The 17,291-nt window shown below is 35.4% G+C and overlaps 1 protein-coding gene across 2 annotated transcripts; it reads left to right on the top strand.

Annotated features, from left to right (window-relative positions):
• Nucleotides 1–235: 235 nt before the first annotated feature.
• On the top strand, nt 236–17,059 carry COPRS (coordinator of PRMT5 and differentiation stimulator). 2 transcript variants are annotated; one of them, XM_081937414.1, is made up of 4 exons: nt 236–432; nt 5,134–5,218; nt 7,608–7,823; nt 16,882–17,059. In XM_081937414.1, the coding sequence occupies exons 1-4, from the start codon at nt 391–393 to the stop codon at nt 16,986–16,988; spliced, it is 450 nt and encodes a 149-aa protein (XP_081793540.1). In that variant the 5' UTR covers nt 236–390; the 3' UTR covers nt 16,989–17,059. The 2 variants fall into 2 exon arrangements, with proteins under 2 accessions (XP_081793540.1, XP_081793539.1); XM_081937413.1 differs by lacking the exon at nt 16,882–17,059 and adding an exon at nt 12,739–13,637.
• The last annotated feature ends 232 nt before the right edge of the window (nt 17,060–17,291 follow it).

Here is a 17,291-nt window from a genome sequence, read left to right as displayed (position 1 = left end):
ACAAACGTGGCAAGGAAAAGTTGTAAAAAAACGGGACAAAACTCACTCAAACCATTTTCTCACTTTAGCCCCATACATTCTGGGCTCATAAATTGCGGTCGTTAAATCTTCTAATTCTTTTGATTGGTACTGCACGTTGGGCCGTCTATGAGTTGTGTACGAAAGAAAGGGGGGGGAGGAGGAGGAGGAGGAGGAGGAGGCGGGATTTAAATAAATAAATAAATGGGCTGCGGCAAGTCAAATAGACCCGGCCGACGGACGGGGTGCAGAGCTTGGGCTGGTTACGGGAGCCTCGCCTTGCCCGAGTTTTCTCGTGGGGTGGGAGGAGAAGGAGGAAGGTCTGCTTAAGGTGGACTGACGGGGGCATCGGGACAGCCCCGTCGGCCGGGCATGGAGACGGCCGCTCCTCAGGGCCGTAGCCTAGATTGCAGGGTGAGGCGGGAGCCCGCGTGAACTGGGGAGGGGACGGACGGACCCGTTTCATGGGCGCGAGGGCCGGGCAGCGCGGCGGAGGATTTGTCGATGGCAGCCGATGAGCGGAGTTGCAAGTCTTGAGGGAACATTTAGCCGCCCTTGGGGTGGGGGTGGGGGGAGGAGAAGAGCTTTGCTTCCAAAGAGTTAGGAAACACGTTTTAGAAACCGGTTCAAAATGAAATACTTATCCTTCAATGGAGAACGGCGAGGCCGCTTTTTATAGCGCCCTTGAACTGGGAAGCTGCGTAGATAATGCAGCTATTTACCCACGAGACACGAGACTCGGTTTGGTGGCATTTCAAACTCGTGCTTTCGAGTTGATGCTTCTGTACTGACGAGGTTTTTTTTTTTTTTAAAAAAAAGCAGTTAGGTCGTTGTCAAACTCTGGAATATGCGTTATATATTCCCGCTTCTTGCTAGGTAACGAAGCACAATGATTGAAATTAAAATAGAGCGTTACTGGGGTGTTTGTATATGTGTCAGGCGACCGTTTAACGCTATCCGTGACGAGTGGAATTAAATTCGAAGCACGCTTATTTCACTAGGAGGTGGTTGTTTTTAAATGCAGTGGAAATGCTGCGTGAACTTTATTGAATAAGATTAGGCAGCCATGTATCTTTCCTGAGGTAAAAAAAAAAAGATTTAAGGAAAACTTTCCCCATTCTGGTACAGTCTCCACCTATGTTGGACTACAACTCTCATGGGTCTGTCACCAGGAAGGCATCGGGTTGAAAAATATGCATTAAGGGATCAGAGCATCCTACTTCCAAGCAGTGGCTGAAGAAACACTGCCATACTCTGTGTGGCATCATATTCTAATCATATGGATCTTTGTATCAAATTAGTTTGGAGTTTAAGGATGGTTTTTCTTCATACTTTTCTCTTTCACAGTTTCTTTAGAGAGATTTAAACCCATTCTGATTCTTTTTTGATCATAAGGCTATAGTAATACATGAAACTGGATATATAGTGGTGTGTTGCCATATCAGTGGAAATTACCTCATGCATTCCAATTAGCTAAAAGGATCTCTGCCTCACTACTCTTAATTTAAAATTCTGACATATAAAACACACATACTGGTAGGCTTCCTAGTGACCGATTTAGCATTGCATCTAACTTCCAGTTTGATATCTGTTTGAACAGTTTTGGCATTTATTTGGTGCATCACGTTTTTCTGCAATGCAAAGTATCCTTGTGTGATGAAGCATCAGACACAGATTGACTGAAGAACGATAATGGTAGGCAGCGTGTGTAAGATTTAAAATTCTTGGAAAAGCAGAGTTGTCAGAATACTTACAGCCCAGATTTTTAAAAAAAAAAATCATTTTGGTGTGTAATTAAATCTCTCATGGACCCTAGGCAATAGAATTGGATATTTTGAAAGAACTGGGCAAAGGTCATAGGTACAGAAAGGTAGAGAATCAAAAAGCTGGAAGAATGGAAGAAGGTTTAATAGTATCCTGAGGGAGAATGATGTGAGAATAGACAAGGAGACATTTAAATAGCGGTGTCGTTCATCTTTGAGGGAGATGGGTAGCTTAGAAATATGAAATATATTTTTAGAATATATTTAGAAACTAAATGTTTCTAAAGAAGTAATACTAAGTTTAAGAATATATGCAAGGGAAGGTAAGAGATGAAAGTACAGGTAGTCCATGACTTACAACCACAATTGATCCCCAAATGTCTGTTGCTAAGCGAAATGTTTGTTAAGTGAATTTTGTTCCATCTTACGACCTTTATTGCCTCAGTTGTTAAGTGAATCCCTGCAATTATTTAGTTACACAATTAAGTGAATTTGGCTTTCCCATTAACTTTGCTTGTCAGAAGATTGCAAAAGGGGAGCACATGATCCTGGGATAATGCAACCATCATAAATATGAATGTGTTGCCAAGCATCTGAATTTTCATCATATGGGGATACTGCAATGTTGTAAGGGTGAAAAACAGTCATAAGTCACTTTTTTCAGTGCCATTGTAACTTCGAACGATCACTAAATGAACTGTCTAGTCAAGGACTACCTGTAGGGTAAAACTGGTTCCCAAGAAATAACATGATGGTGATATGTTGAAAAAAAGATGTGGTAAGGGGAAATAAAAGGACTCAGAGTAGAATAATTGGATGTTACAAGTTTAAAAGATTCTAGGTTTTAAATCTAGATTTACAGACAGTTTTGCTAATTGTGACTTCAATTGTAGCACAATTAATTGGTAACAAATAAGAACAAGGCTTTAGAAACAAGGACCATGCATTTTATACAGTAGTTTGAGTTGATAAACCAGCTTTTTCCTAGGCTGTAAGCTTTCTGCTGGTATTTATTGCTCCTTTAAGAACTTCTCTAATATGCTTAGGCAAGCAGTTTTAAGATTTGCTGAAAACTCAAAAAATTTACAAAGGGTACTAGGTTGGAGTATATGGTGTTTGTAACAAACTACAATAATGTCTTCATGACAGACAGTGCTATTGTAAAATATAATGTAGTTGCATTACAAAGCCTGATATGGTTGCTTAAGTCATGGCATTGTGTCATGTCATCATTCCCCCCATCTCATGCCCATAAAATGAAATATGAAAATGCAGTCAACTGAAATCTTATAGTATGGAAACTCAAGTATGTTTACAAGCAAATAATTCCTTTGCAAATTGCTAGGAAAAGAACCTTTACTGAAAATTGTCAGTATTTTTAAAAAAGAAATCAGATGGACATCAGGGATTATTACTGTCAATTTTTGAATTCTAGCTGCTAGTGGGAGAAACCCAGTGAAAATCAAACTGCCATCCTTCAAAAATTACTTGAACATGCTATATAATTAAAATGTTTTTATTCTTGAGAACAGTTTTTATCCCTGGCAGCAATTACTTTAAATTAAATTGTAGAACTGTTCTTCATGTTCTACAGGTTAGCTGTCTTATATTTAACAAAATATTTTTTAAATGTATGCCTTCTGTTTAATGTTTTAGATTGTGTATATGAACACTCTAATGTGCTAGTACTTTCAGAGATATCTGGTCTTATCATGATTCTTAACGCATTAATGTTTTAGGTTTTAGGAGATTGGATTTTGGAGAGCTATAGCCAACAAGTAGTCACTGTATTGAATTAGACACTGTTCCTTTATATGGGCATTCATATTTTGGGGAATAGTAGGAAATGGTGCCTCCTTTAGCCATGCTCTCTTTTCTTAACTTTTTAAAATTTTTAAATAAATACATGGGAGATACCCACATGGCAGATGAAGCCTTAATTTCCAAATCAAATTTGTTTACATGATTGCTTATGGACCGTGAATCAGACCCATGAGCACTTTTAGAAAGTCAGCTCAATGCTGTCCTATCTAGAAAAAAAAGAGAAAGCTACTCTGAATTCATAGAGAGAGCATCCTTTGGCTATAATATAATATATATAAGATTTCTTGGTAGAAATCGCAGTTTTTCTTCTGATAGATATAGGTTTTGTGAATAGCTAGATGCACGCAAAAACCATTTTGTGAAGAGACAATCCATCAATGGCCGGCATTTTGTAGATGGACATAATACCCTTTTAAAATTCTAAAACATGCCAGGCAGTCCAAAAAGTTGCCTGGTCTGGAGAAATCATCTATTTTCTGTAGATTTTTTTTATTCCTTGAAAAAATATTTACATTTTAATCATGGATTTCTGTGTTATTCCTAAAAATTAGACAGCATTGTCACTTGGTCAGGTTCAAACTATCTGGGTAGAGAAGTGTTTGTTTTTCTTGTTTTTCTTACTTTGGATCAGTGCTTCACAGCCATTGCCTTCATTATCCAAAATTACTTATCAGAAAGTATTTAAACATCTCTGTTGTGATTGTGTTGTGCAGGGATGTCAAACTCAAGGCCCGGGGATTGATTCGGCCCATGTGATACTTAGATCTGGCCTGTGGGCCTCCCTGGAAACAGCAAAGGACTGGCCCAGGGTGCCTCTGCCAGTGAAAACAGAGCTAGCAGAGGACTGCAGGAGGCAGTCACAGCCAAAAAAGGAGCTCAGGAGCCCATTTTCACTGACGGAGCACTCAGGCTGCCACAGGTGGCCCTAACACGAATGACATCAGCTGGCCATGCCCACTCTGTCCATGCCCCCCCACCCCGAGGTCAAAGACAACCCTGATGTGGCCCTCAATGAAATTGAGTTTGACACCCCTGGTATAATGGTTTTGTGGTCATTACCCCCCCCCCCCCACTTTTACCCAATATTATTTATCCAGGTTTGGGAAGCATACATTATATATTAAAAGCAGAATTTCTGTTTCAGAATTCATGATTACATTATTTGCAATTCTGAACTGAGGAAACAGAATATTAAAGTATTCTTATGGCAACTGCCCCTGCTTCTTTATGACAAATAGAAGGATTGGTCATACAAGCTTCACAAGATTTGTTTTTCAAGAAGATAGTTGAAGTCATTGTTAACTAACAAGTTAAAGTTTTATATTCTTACTATGAAGGCAACATTAAAATACATTTAAAATTCCATATTTTAATAATATAAGGCCAACCTTTTTCAAAAACACAGATTTAACCCAATTTTCAAGAATTATATTTGTTATCCAGTAATTTCGGGAGCATTTATATGAAAACAATAGGAGATAGAAATAATTTATTTATTTTTATTAAAATAAGCATTTCTGCCTTGCAGATTGAAGTTAATGGATCCTCCATTGCTGAACACGAGGAAGTTGAAGTAAAGAAGGCAAAGGCATTCATTTGGAGACCTGGGAAAGGTACTTAGAAAAAAGTAACTGCATTTCTAGAAGAGGAAACAGTAGCCAGGTTGTAGAATACATACACTACATGAGTGGATTTGCATATTGGACTAAATCATAGGCCTTGTTCAGCTGTTGTGTTGTGTTGCATGAGGAAAATGAGGACCTAGATTGTTGGGGACAATATGTTGATTCTGTAAACCGCTTAGGGCTATAAAGCACTATGAAGCTGTATATAAGTCTAAATGCTATTGCTATTAGTTACTGAACAAGTTAGTGAGAGATGGTTTGCATTGTGTGACTGATTTGCTGGCAGCCTTTTTACGCATGTCTAGGCTCCCATGTGAAATGCAATCTGGCATTATTATGGTTATTTTACCAAACTATTTAGGCTTACTGTTGGATTTTCTAAATTTTGTTCTTAATTTAAGTCTTTTACTGGCAAGATGAAGCACAGAAGAAATAGCCACACATAAAATGGAAGCAGTGAATTAGTCACAAAAATTGGAATTAAAAAGAAATCTTAAATAAGATAAACTGAAATAGAATAGAACATAGCAAATAAAAATAGAACAGGAAAATATTCACAATGTCTCTGCTTCAATATTAGGATGAATAGAAAAAGAAAACAAGAATATAGTTAAGGAAGCCACATCTGATTTTCTTACCTCAGATATAAACATATATAATGTGGTTCTCTTCATTGTTCTGCCTGTATTAATCAGTAAATCCAGATATCATCACTATTGTGGATTAGATAGTACTTAAAGGCACTTGATCATTGTAGGCACATACCTGTGAACTGGACAAGTTATGAAATAACTTTTAGCTTTTAAAAGCTTGATGGTAGCAATTACTGAACTACTCTCTTTAGAATGGAAAAAGCCCAGAATTGCCTTGGCACTATTGTTAGCTTTGGCAGCAATGGATCTAATTTATTCCCTTCAACTTCTGGAAGCTTAAAAAATTATGCCAAGCTATTTAAAATCTGGAACATGTTCATTTTTATTATTTCTTATTTGCCATAGATATCTGAAAGGATTTTCTTTCCCAGGAAGATTAAATCTTGGTTTTAGAAATAGTTGCTTATAAGACCTCCCTTTTTACAATATTTCTTTATTTTATATCCTGCTGTTATTATTTTACTAAAGCCCTAAGCTTCTCTTAAAGGCTACCTAGGAAGCAAAAGAATAATTGGTTCATTGGCATACAGCGGCATTGTCAAATGTCTGTCACTGAATTTAGATGGAATTTAGGATAGTTGGAGCAACTAGCATTGAGGTCCACATAAATATTGAACCACAGGGTGCTAGAATGCAACCCTATTTTGTGCCTCAGTGGATTGGAACATCTGCAGTAAGATAGCCAGCTCTATTCTCATCTGACTTGGTGATGGTGTGTTTATACTGTATCATTATTAGAGTGAGTGGCCACTGGTCAATGAATGAGACATTTTTCATTAGAATCTGTTCCCTGAAATAAAACTAAAGAATTGTTTTAAATAAAGACTGTATAAAGGGTGACTTTGCTCACATTTATATTTTTCTGTTAGAAATTGTAAATTGGCACACCTTCCTTAGGTTCTGCTAGAAATTTAGCTTGATATACTCATACTCAATCCAAAAACTCATAACGAGGAAATAAGCATGTGTTTTAAGCTCTTTTTGTAGGCTAACTGTGAAGGATTTCGATTTTCGTCAATTTAGAGAAGGAGAATGGTTACAGAACTTTAGTCATCAAATGTTTGAAGTTTTTTATTGATGTGTTTAAAAAGGGACATCAAGACGGACCTATAAAGCAGCAATTCCCTTTAGCAGTTTAGGTGATATTAGATCACTGTTAGGCACTTTCCTGCTTTATAATTGGTCAATTTGTTTAAGAATCTCTGAATGGAAAAACAGTAGTAGAGATGGAGTGAAGAAATATGTGGTATCTAGAAAAGAAAAGGCAGTCTCTTTCCATCTAGCATCTGAAATCCTAGCCTTTGAATATTGGTTCCTCTTATATAACAAGTAAACAATTAGCTTCCAAAATAGGAAAGTATTCCTTTCCACAGCCTGAAAAAAAAATCACATTTCTTGGGCAAAGGCTTCTTGTTGTTTTTTCCCCTTTCAGTTAATTTTTTCTAAAGCTTTTTGTGAGCAGCTAATTGATTAACATGAAGTGCTCACTTGGTAGGTTTTAAAAACTGTTACTAAACCTGCATTATCATATATAGTATATCATACCTGGGTTTCTGAGCAGTACAGGCAAATGTTCCCTTAGCATGTTGCATTAGCATTAACTAATAGTGGCTGAAAGATAATATGTCTAAGATGTTTATACATGGCTTGGGCCTTTTCTGGGTTTGAAATCCTTACGATTGTTTTCCCCCCCATACTTTAAATACTGGCTACTTTCTTTGTAGAGCTAACAGAAAAAGTGGAGGCAAAATTAAATAATCTTGAGGACTCTGATGATTTTGAAGACTTTCAATCAGAAAATGAAGACTGGAAATCAGATGATGAAGATTGCAATGTAGCTACCCAAACTGTTTTTCCTGAAATGACAACAGTTTCCCAATATGAAGAAGAGGACTGGGATAAGGAGATGGAAGACTCTGAAAACAATAAAAACTCTTATGGTAAGGGAATGCTTATTTATGATTTTTTTTCAAATGTTAGGAAACTTAATGACTGGGAAAAATACATCATATATTTGTCAGACTCCTCTGGAAAAATGAAAGCACTGATACATGGATTTCTTGGTACTTTGTATGTGAAAATGTAGAACACAGTTGTATCTGTCATATGTTTCAGGAGTGTGGTTCTAGACTGCATCTAAATTTTAAATAGATACTAGCATGTTACTGATCTCTGATACAAATAAGGCTTATAGCATTATTCAAGCTGGCTCTTTGGCTGAGTGTCAGAGATGAGCACTGCTCCCTAGAGTCAGATATGGTTGATAGGGGAAACTTTACCTTTTTTATGTATATTCAGGTTAAATGTGCATAGAGTTATATCTATTGAAGAAATCTAATTGTATGTAAGTGTGGCTTCCTGCAAGATATCCAGGTTACCTTCTTTCTGGTTCTAAATAATTGTCATGTTATAGGAGAGACAATTCTTAGGTGCAGTAGACTACCTGGGAACTTGTTAAGAGAGAAGATAGGAGAGAATTGCAACTAAGCACTTCCACTATCGTTAATTTGATGGAAGCTGTATTATTAGAATATAAATATATTAATTCTTAAAATTGCACTCTAGCCTGGGATTAAATAATATAAACTCCTAAGTAGAAAGGCTAGTCATTTGCTAGTAAATAACTGGTATAGCAGCTACATCTCCTTTTAAATATACATACATACATACATACATACATACATACATACATACATACATACATGTGCTGCGAAGCCATTATGGCCATACAATCATATTATATACACATAATCTGATCCATTAGCTCTCAGCCTACTTAATACATTATCTATCCTTCTATCCAGTCACATTATTTACAATTTGTTCCAGTCTTGTCACCTTGTCTTATACCAATAATAAAATCTGTTCCAAACTTCATAATATTCTGACTCCCCTTTATTTTTTAATTCTAGAGTGAGCCTGTCTGCTTCTGCACAGGCCAAAATTTTCCTAATTATGTCTAACTGATGGGATACTTTCTTTTTTCCAATACTGCGCATAGGTTATTTGCGCCGCAGTTAATACATGAATAATTAAATAGAGCACATCTTTCTTATACCCCTCCGGTATTATGCCTAGGAGGAAAATTTCTGGTTTGAATAGAATTTGATCTCCTACAATTTGTTCCAGCCATGATTGTATCATTCTCCAATATCTTTTTGTCTCATTGCATGTCCACATATGGAAAAAGGTACCTGGTGGGTTTTTTTTGCACTTCCAACAATTTGGGGCCAAATTTTTAAACATTTTGGAGAGCTGTGCCGGGGGAAGATGCCATCTGTAAAACATCTTGTACAAATTTTCCTTATAAGCCGTGGCCATTGTTAATTTCTGATTGAGTATCCAAAGTCTTTCCCATTTAGCCAATTCCACATTCTCCTCCTTTTTTTATTCATTACTTTTGAGGTTTTTCATTAATTGTGAAGTTTTTTTCCAAATATTTATAGTGCTTCCTTAGTTTCTTTCCTTTGCACATTTTACAAATATCTGCCCCCCTGATAGTTTAATTTCATTGCCATTTTAATTATTGATGATGATTCCATAGTAATCCTTCAGTAACTTTCTCTTAAATATACACAGTTGGGCTGTAAGTTTAGACTAGTTGTGTAGTTTCAGTGAAGAACAGTTCTCTGCAAAACCCTATTTGAAAACACAAATTCTTTTTAACCAGAACTGTAACTTTAGTTTTATAATTGTTTTGAATTAAAAAATCATTTATTCAAGATACAAACCATCCTTCTTTCTGTTAATCATGTAATGTAAATACAATATCTACAATAATTTTAGGATAGTAATATACTAACTTATTCTTCGAAGCGGAAGAATAGCATTTGATAGTGAAAAATATACAGGATTATTGCCACGAAACTCTATAAAGCATTAGTACATGTACACTCTCATTTTATGAATGTAAAAATTAACAGACAGAAGTATATATGATACTTTAAAATTATAAGTAAATGTTTAGAGCAACTGCTGCACATGTAATGAATTGCCTCCCTTTAAAAGGAGAGAAAAATGATTGCTAGGAATTTACTGTATTTTTGCACTTAACAAGTTAGCTTGTTATACAGTAATAGGATACAACCCTCTTTCTAAATATATGCTCTTAATGTTTATGTTTCTGATCTAGCTTTATAAAAGGATAACATCAAGTGTTAAAACTGATATCCAATAATCTGCTAAATTTAGGATCCCAATATTTCTGTAATACAGTTATCATTGGGCTGTGTCCTAGTGAATACTAATTCTCACTCTTAACTGTCATCATGATAGAAACAAAAGGTTCCACTTTTCCAAATAGGATGTGTGGTAGGCATTCTATTTTAAGTTATTTAGGATATTTTCAAAAATATAACTTATTCTGTGTTTTACCCAGGTTGCTTCCCCCAGGTAAGAAATATAGTGCTCTATAAGAAATATAGAGTAATGTCTCTGCCTCTCTTTTGAAGACAACCATAATAGTTCATTAACCACCTGTTCTGTCTATTATTTAATGGTTATGTCAACTATGTAAAATTATGGTATTATAGACTAATTAATTAATTTAATATATTTATATGGCTACCTGTCTTGCAATAGTGATTTCTGGCAGCTAGCATACAATTCAAAAATTTGCAATACAAAAAGCCAACAGTATAAAAAACATAATAACAATAATAATTCTGTGTATTATTTTAAACATGCCTGCTTACATATTTATTTTACGTAGATATTGAGATATATGCATTTATTCAAGTTTATAGGGCTACCTATTTGTCTGGTTGACTCAAAAACAAAAAATGCAACTGCCATTAAAAAAAGAAAGGTCCTCTGGGATTCACGGGATGCTGTTCTACTGGATTATTCAGTAATTTAAAAAAAACCATATATTAAATATAAAAAGTAGGCTGAAGACTTCACCTGCAAGAAAATAGTATTTTCAACCATGTTTCTTTGCTTATTGACATGCATGACTGTCACTTGCTGCCATCCTCCAGCTTACCAATGCTCTTGGGAAAGCCCTTGATTGTGTGATCAGAGGGAGCCATTTTAAACAATACACACTGATAGACATAATGCATCTATTTATTTCAAACCAGTTGTCAAACACTTAGATTGTGATCATATGACCCTGGGAGTGGTGAAATGGCTGAAGCTTTGAGGATCTGTTGTTAGTACCACTTGTACCACTTGTTTAGCACCATCATTTACTTTGAATGGTCAATGTACAAGTGATTGTTAAACAAGGATTATTTGTAGTGCCATTTTTATCCTTTGGCTCAATTTGCAAAAGAACAAACTGTCTCAGATACTTTTATTCTTATTATTTTTGTGTTCCTTTGATCTTGATTTGTCTTATTTCTTAATATTTTAAAGAACAATCCTGTGTTTTCAATAATTTTGTAGAGGTCAGAAATTTAATCTGAATTTTATATAATTATCAGAAAGATTTGCCTAAAGGTAATGTAACAAGGATGAAATACATATTTTTTTCTAAATGGTAAAGATTTTTCTTCTTTTAATTGCCGTTTTTCTTCATTTATGTAAAATATTAAATTACTGGTGTGATGTGGAGAAGAGTTGCATATTACCATTTAAGGAATGTACATTTTTTTCTTTCTTGTCTCTAGCATTATTTTTCTGAGTCTTATGCTAGCAAACATAGATCCTTTTTTTCTTAAGAGAACTTGCTGAAGTTTTTTGGCAGCAAGTATGAATTGGAGAAGGAAAGGAAATAAGCTATTAACTATTGCAAGATTTCACAGTGTGTCAATTAGTAGCCCTTCATAAAATATGGCCAGTATTTTTCGGAGTATAAGATGTTCCGGAGTATAAGATGCACCTTAGTTTTTTGGGCGGAAAATAAAAAGGAAAAAAATGGTAACAAGGTCAGCTAATGAATAGGCATAGCAACTAAGTCTGTCAATGAGGGCCATTTGGACTCAGAAATTTGCTGTGTGAGCAACAAGGAGATAGGAAGGAGCCTGGCTTAGCCTAGAACTGAAAGTGAAATTGCTTGTGTTTTGCTTGTATTTACTACTACCTTGGAAAACCTGCTTTTGGTAATGCATTGTATTATATTATTATTGTTATTTTGAATCCTGCTGAATCAGTTACTGTGCTTTCTGAATGTGATTGCTGCTGCAATCTCTGACCAGCTAGGTCAGCTTCAGCACTTATTGCAGCCTGATTCAGCACAGCTGATTGGCGGGTGGATCAGACTGCCTGAATACCCCCAATCAGCTGTTCCGGGCTGCAGGGATTGCCACAGACCATGCTGCCTCCATGCCTCACGTTTTTGGCCTCTGGTGGGGTGGGGTGGGGCTACATTTGGTGTATAAGATGCACCCAAATCTTCACCCTCTTTTTTGGGAGGAAAAAGGTATGTCTTATACTCTGAAAAATACGGTAAAAGCATGTGTAGTGTTTACAGTATATTGAAATTAAAAACATTTTTTTGTAAAGTTAATTTAGTTACATTTTTCTGTAACACGAAAATTTTATGACTTCTGTTCCTGGCTTAACTGGATGAAGAGGATTATTGAATCTTAGAAAATAGGTTTTCTTTATAGCTGCTGTAATATTTACTTCCGTGTGTTAACTGAGCTTTCTAATCATATTGGTCGAAGAACACATTTTGTTTATTCTTTCTTTTAACAGAGAAAACAGCACATTCCCAGCGCCATTAGCTTAAGCTCCTGGGAGGAAGGGCTGAATATAAATGAGCATAGTAATATTTATAATAAAGCATTTCTTCATAAGTTAATAGAACCTTAGCTTGAGTAATTTTGCAATCTACATATATATTAACTTCAGCATTGTACAACAATATATATAGTGCATTTTTACATTGTTCCCAAATTGCCTCTTTAGATTTAGATGATATTATCTATTGTGGAAGTTTCTGGGATGGCAATGGACAGGCATCCTATTCAGTTCAAGAAGAACCTCTGTATGACCCAAGTTTACACCACGTAGCACCGTTGACTTTGATTCACTTAAAAGCTGTGACAGAGGACGGCCAATTTGAAGATGCTGTTGACTGAAACATTCCCAGCAATGGGACAAAAACACTTAAGTTCTAAATCAGATTTCTCTATTCAACTGCACAAAATGGAAATGACTGGATACCTTATAAGAATCTAGAGCACTGCACTATTATGGATTGGATAAATGCAACGTTGTATCACCTTTTGTTTTAAACAAACTTGAAATGATTTAGGTTTAATTTGTATAGTGGCTATTGCTGTTAAAGTGTTGTTAACTATTTTGTGTTATCTCACTTTTAATTTTGGGTTTGTCTTGCAAGTCTTAACTGAAATGTCAGTACACATTTATTTCCATCTCTTGACACTCAACAGGAGTTTCTAAAGCTATAGTTCTACATTTTGGTATGTTGGAGGTCATTGGGACGCTGGTGGGATGGATAGTAACAAGATTATTCTTCAGGAATGCAGGCTATTTCATTTTGTACAGCATATGTATGTGTTTTATTTAACATAATAAACATGCCGAAATGCTGATAGAATATACTGTTTGGCTAGGGTCTGGATAATTATGTGCACGTCTGCTGATTTATTTTTTAAAAATATTACTTTTAAAATAATAACAGAAAGGAAAAAGAACAAACACAAAAAGAAATTAAAAATACATTCTCGTACTTAAAAATAAGTGAAATAAGATACAAGAGAGAAAAAATATTTTAATGTTATTAGAACAATATACAGTTACAATTATATATATAATTATCTAATGCAAACAGTATGAAAGAGTGTGTGTGTTTCTAATACACTTATATGACTATCATGCTTTTTTTTTAACATTCAGTACTTTGTATAAATGAGTCTCATTTCCTTATGTTTGTCCAAATCTATATCTGTAGGCAGTCTTCTCATAGATAGTAAGTGTAATCAGGTCTTCAATCCATTGAGTGAATGGGGCTATACATTTATCTTTCCAATGTTGCAATATTAGTCTTTTAGGTATAATAAGGGCACGGAAGAATCCATTTTCACTGTATAATTTCACTGTATAAATACATATATGATTTATTTATGCAAACTTAATAGAAATCTAACTGATAGTGGCTATATGGATACATAAATAAAGACTGGCTGCCAATGTTAAGTCTAAACAATTATAGTTCTAAACTGTCCTCACTTTATTAGGATAGTGTAGAAAAATTCTTTGGATTTAGGATGGAGGAATGGATAGATGGATGTATGGATAGACAGATAGATAGATAGATAGGTAAATATTCTGAATACGCAAGATACACGTATGATAAAATTCCAGAAACACTATAAACGTAATCTTTTAGATTAAGAACAACATCTAGGGACTAGATTATTTGGTTCTACTTTACAAGTCCACAAGGCCCCAGTTGGGAGCTGGGGAGGGCAAGGGATCTCCCTCCTGCTCTCTGTCAACCACCCAAGTTGGTGCTTCCCAAATTAGGAAGTTCTCTTTTTTGGAAGAGGGTGTGCCAAAGTATATAATGAGATGGGTGAGGTTGATGAGCCACAAGATCTACTGCCCCTGCAGCATTCTTGCCATGCCTCATGACCTCAAGGTTGAGGGAATGTAGACAAGCCTTTCAGCTGCTCTGAAGAATTTTTCTTGTTGCTTGCAAAGGCAGAGAAATATTTTGTTTTATAAAAAGCCCCAGAAGAGACCAGTAAGAGGTTGGATTTTTTTGGAATTCTATGAAGAGAGCCTTGAATTGCTATTTATGCTTATGGTTAGTTATAATTTTATATTTCAAAAATTATATGTTTTGGCATAAGAAATTACCAAACCAAACTATTCAGATAAACCCAAGTATTGTTTACTTAATTTTGTAGGATGAGATAAATAATGCACCTACTCCCTCCTAGCCATGACACACTTAAACATATTCCATCTACTTTTCCTTACTAAGAGTGTAGACTCTATGGACTTGTCCTCATGTTCCACGGATTTCCAAAAATACTTTGGTAACCTATCAGCCCGGTAATCTGAAGTAGCTTGAAATCATGTTTAGTTCCATTGTTAAAATGGTGTGTTTTGTTTTCCTGGCCCAAGTCTTGCCATAAAACCCATCTACAATGGATATGGGAATGAGAATAATACAATCAGAGGTCTGTCCAGCTCTAATTGGCCACCTAATTCTGATGTGTCTCCTTTTCTGATGGCTGGGCTTTGTCGTATGCCTATTTTGTCTTGGCTGACACAGACCACACTCAGGGCTTCTAGTCCGTTTGTTCCCCCAATTTGTTCTTTTTCAATAGCAGTATTGACAGAGGACTGACACCTCTGAAATGAGGTTAACATACCCGTGAAAGTTCTGAATTCACCCTACTAGCTGATATTTGAGTTTAGAGATTCTGGTTGAAGTGTGAAGTAAATTTGTGTATCTTCCTCTGAATTCCACAAGGATTACTGTATATGTAAGGTTTTTGGTTATTTTTACTGTAATGGCTCCACCAATGTCCTAATACTGATATAAGATATTATTTTAAAAATCTATAGAAAAAAATCAGTAACTAGTATGTTATACTAGTATTAATTTTTCATTTATTTTTTCCTAGATGGACATATTTGCCCACCCCATGTTTTATGCAACGGTGCTGTTTTGGATGGGGAATATGATATCTATTGTGTAAGATTCCGCTCTGTCCAATAGGTCATAAAGTTGGGTACAACTTACTTAACAACTGCTTTGCTTAGCAATGGAAATTCTGGTCTCAATTGTGGTTGTATGTCAAGGACAACCTGTATACATATTTAGGTACAAATTTAGGTTACTGAATGCTCCTCTCTACTATGTGTTTAGCATTCTGCTTCCATCCATAACATTTTTGGTATTTGTTATTCAGTCTTTCAAAACATCTATAGTATATGTGCATGCATAGGCAGACGTCTGCTTTTTGTATTATTTTAGATTTTCACTGTTGCAGTCTATGCAGTAAAACCTATAGAGGGCAGCAGTCATCCAGGCCATAACAAGCTTGTGCCTTATTTTCCCAAAATATGGCTGTGCAAAAGTGATGCACTCTACTCAAACGGCAAAAGCTTCTAAAAAGTTGAGATGAAATGAGGCCGCCTTCAGCTAAATATATAAAATATATGCTTTTGAAAGATGTATGTTTTGTCCAACTCCAAAGATTAATAGTAACAATTTTAAGGTCTGTCTGCATTAGCTTCAAAACAAATGTTGCATTTCCTTCTTTGCACAATCCCAGGGGCTCAGGTGCATGTTATATCTTTATTCTTCTAATACACAATAGCACAAATTTAACTAGTTGGAAATTAGGAAGCAGACTGAACCTTGTACATCAGTTTCCCTTTATTGTATTATATTCTAATTGTACCTGTTATATAATACAAAAATCTGCATAATTTGCTGCTTCTCTTGGACCACGGTAAAGGCTTACCTTGTATAGTATTTTTTTCAAAGTGGTCCAATAAAGCCAGTACACAAGATGTAGGATAATGTGGTTACATACATGTTTTCTCAATAATTAATCACAGGTAAGTTTCTGATATTGGAAGTAGCATAAGGCATTAGGAGTAATGAAAATGATTGCCTTATCCTCCAGGAATTTTAAAGTTGGTGATAGTAATAAAATCAACGCTTAATATTAAATCACACATTTGTGGAGAATTTATTTAAAATATTTACGAGACCCCCTTTCAACTTGAAACAAAAAAACAGAACTTTTTAAAAAAACGATGATAAACACATAATGCAGAAATCCCGACAATTAACAATGCAATGGTTGAAATATTGGACTTTGGAGAAACTCAGTGGATGACTGAGTCAATCACTTCTTTTAAGCTTATCTTTCCTCATAAGCTTCTGTATAAAAGTCAAGTGTGTATGTATATCTGTGTGTGTGTATGTGTATTATAATTTAAATATATGTATCTGTATTACGATTTATAATTTAAGTAATTTGTATGTGTCTATACACACAAACACAATATACACATACATATACACAATATTTAATTTTTTTTTATCCTGGCATTCAGCCTCTTGGTCCTGGTGTGGAGTTGCTTCTCAGATTACCAAAGGATGTGCCCTCACAACGTTGCCTCTGTCTCATCTTCAGCCATCTACCAAGGCCGTCCAAAGATGACTTTAGTTGTTTCAGAGTGGATATCTTGGCACAGGACATTCCAAGCAGACTGTGTACCACAAAGGAAGAGATGGTTTGATTTCTTTTAATAGTAATTTTATTTGCAAATATAGCTACAGCAATAAAAAGTAATACTTAAAGAAATACTAGGCGTCGGTATGAAAAATAGGAAAAAAGCTCCTTTGACAACTACTGTAAAGCTCTTCAGCACTTTACCCAGCAGCTGCACAAGTGATCACTAGATGGCAGTAAAGTGATGCAAACACCAACGTTTGGTGCCATCTTGTGGTCAACAAGTCAACT

The sequence above is a fragment of the Natrix helvetica genome (genome assembly GCF_964273705.1).
Source record: "Natrix helvetica genome assembly, chromosome: 1".
NCBI lineage: Eukaryota > Metazoa > Chordata > Lepidosauria > Squamata > Natricidae > Natrix > Natrix helvetica.
The sequence above is the reverse complement of the archived record's forward strand: the minus strand, read 5'-3'. Positions and strand labels throughout refer to the sequence as shown.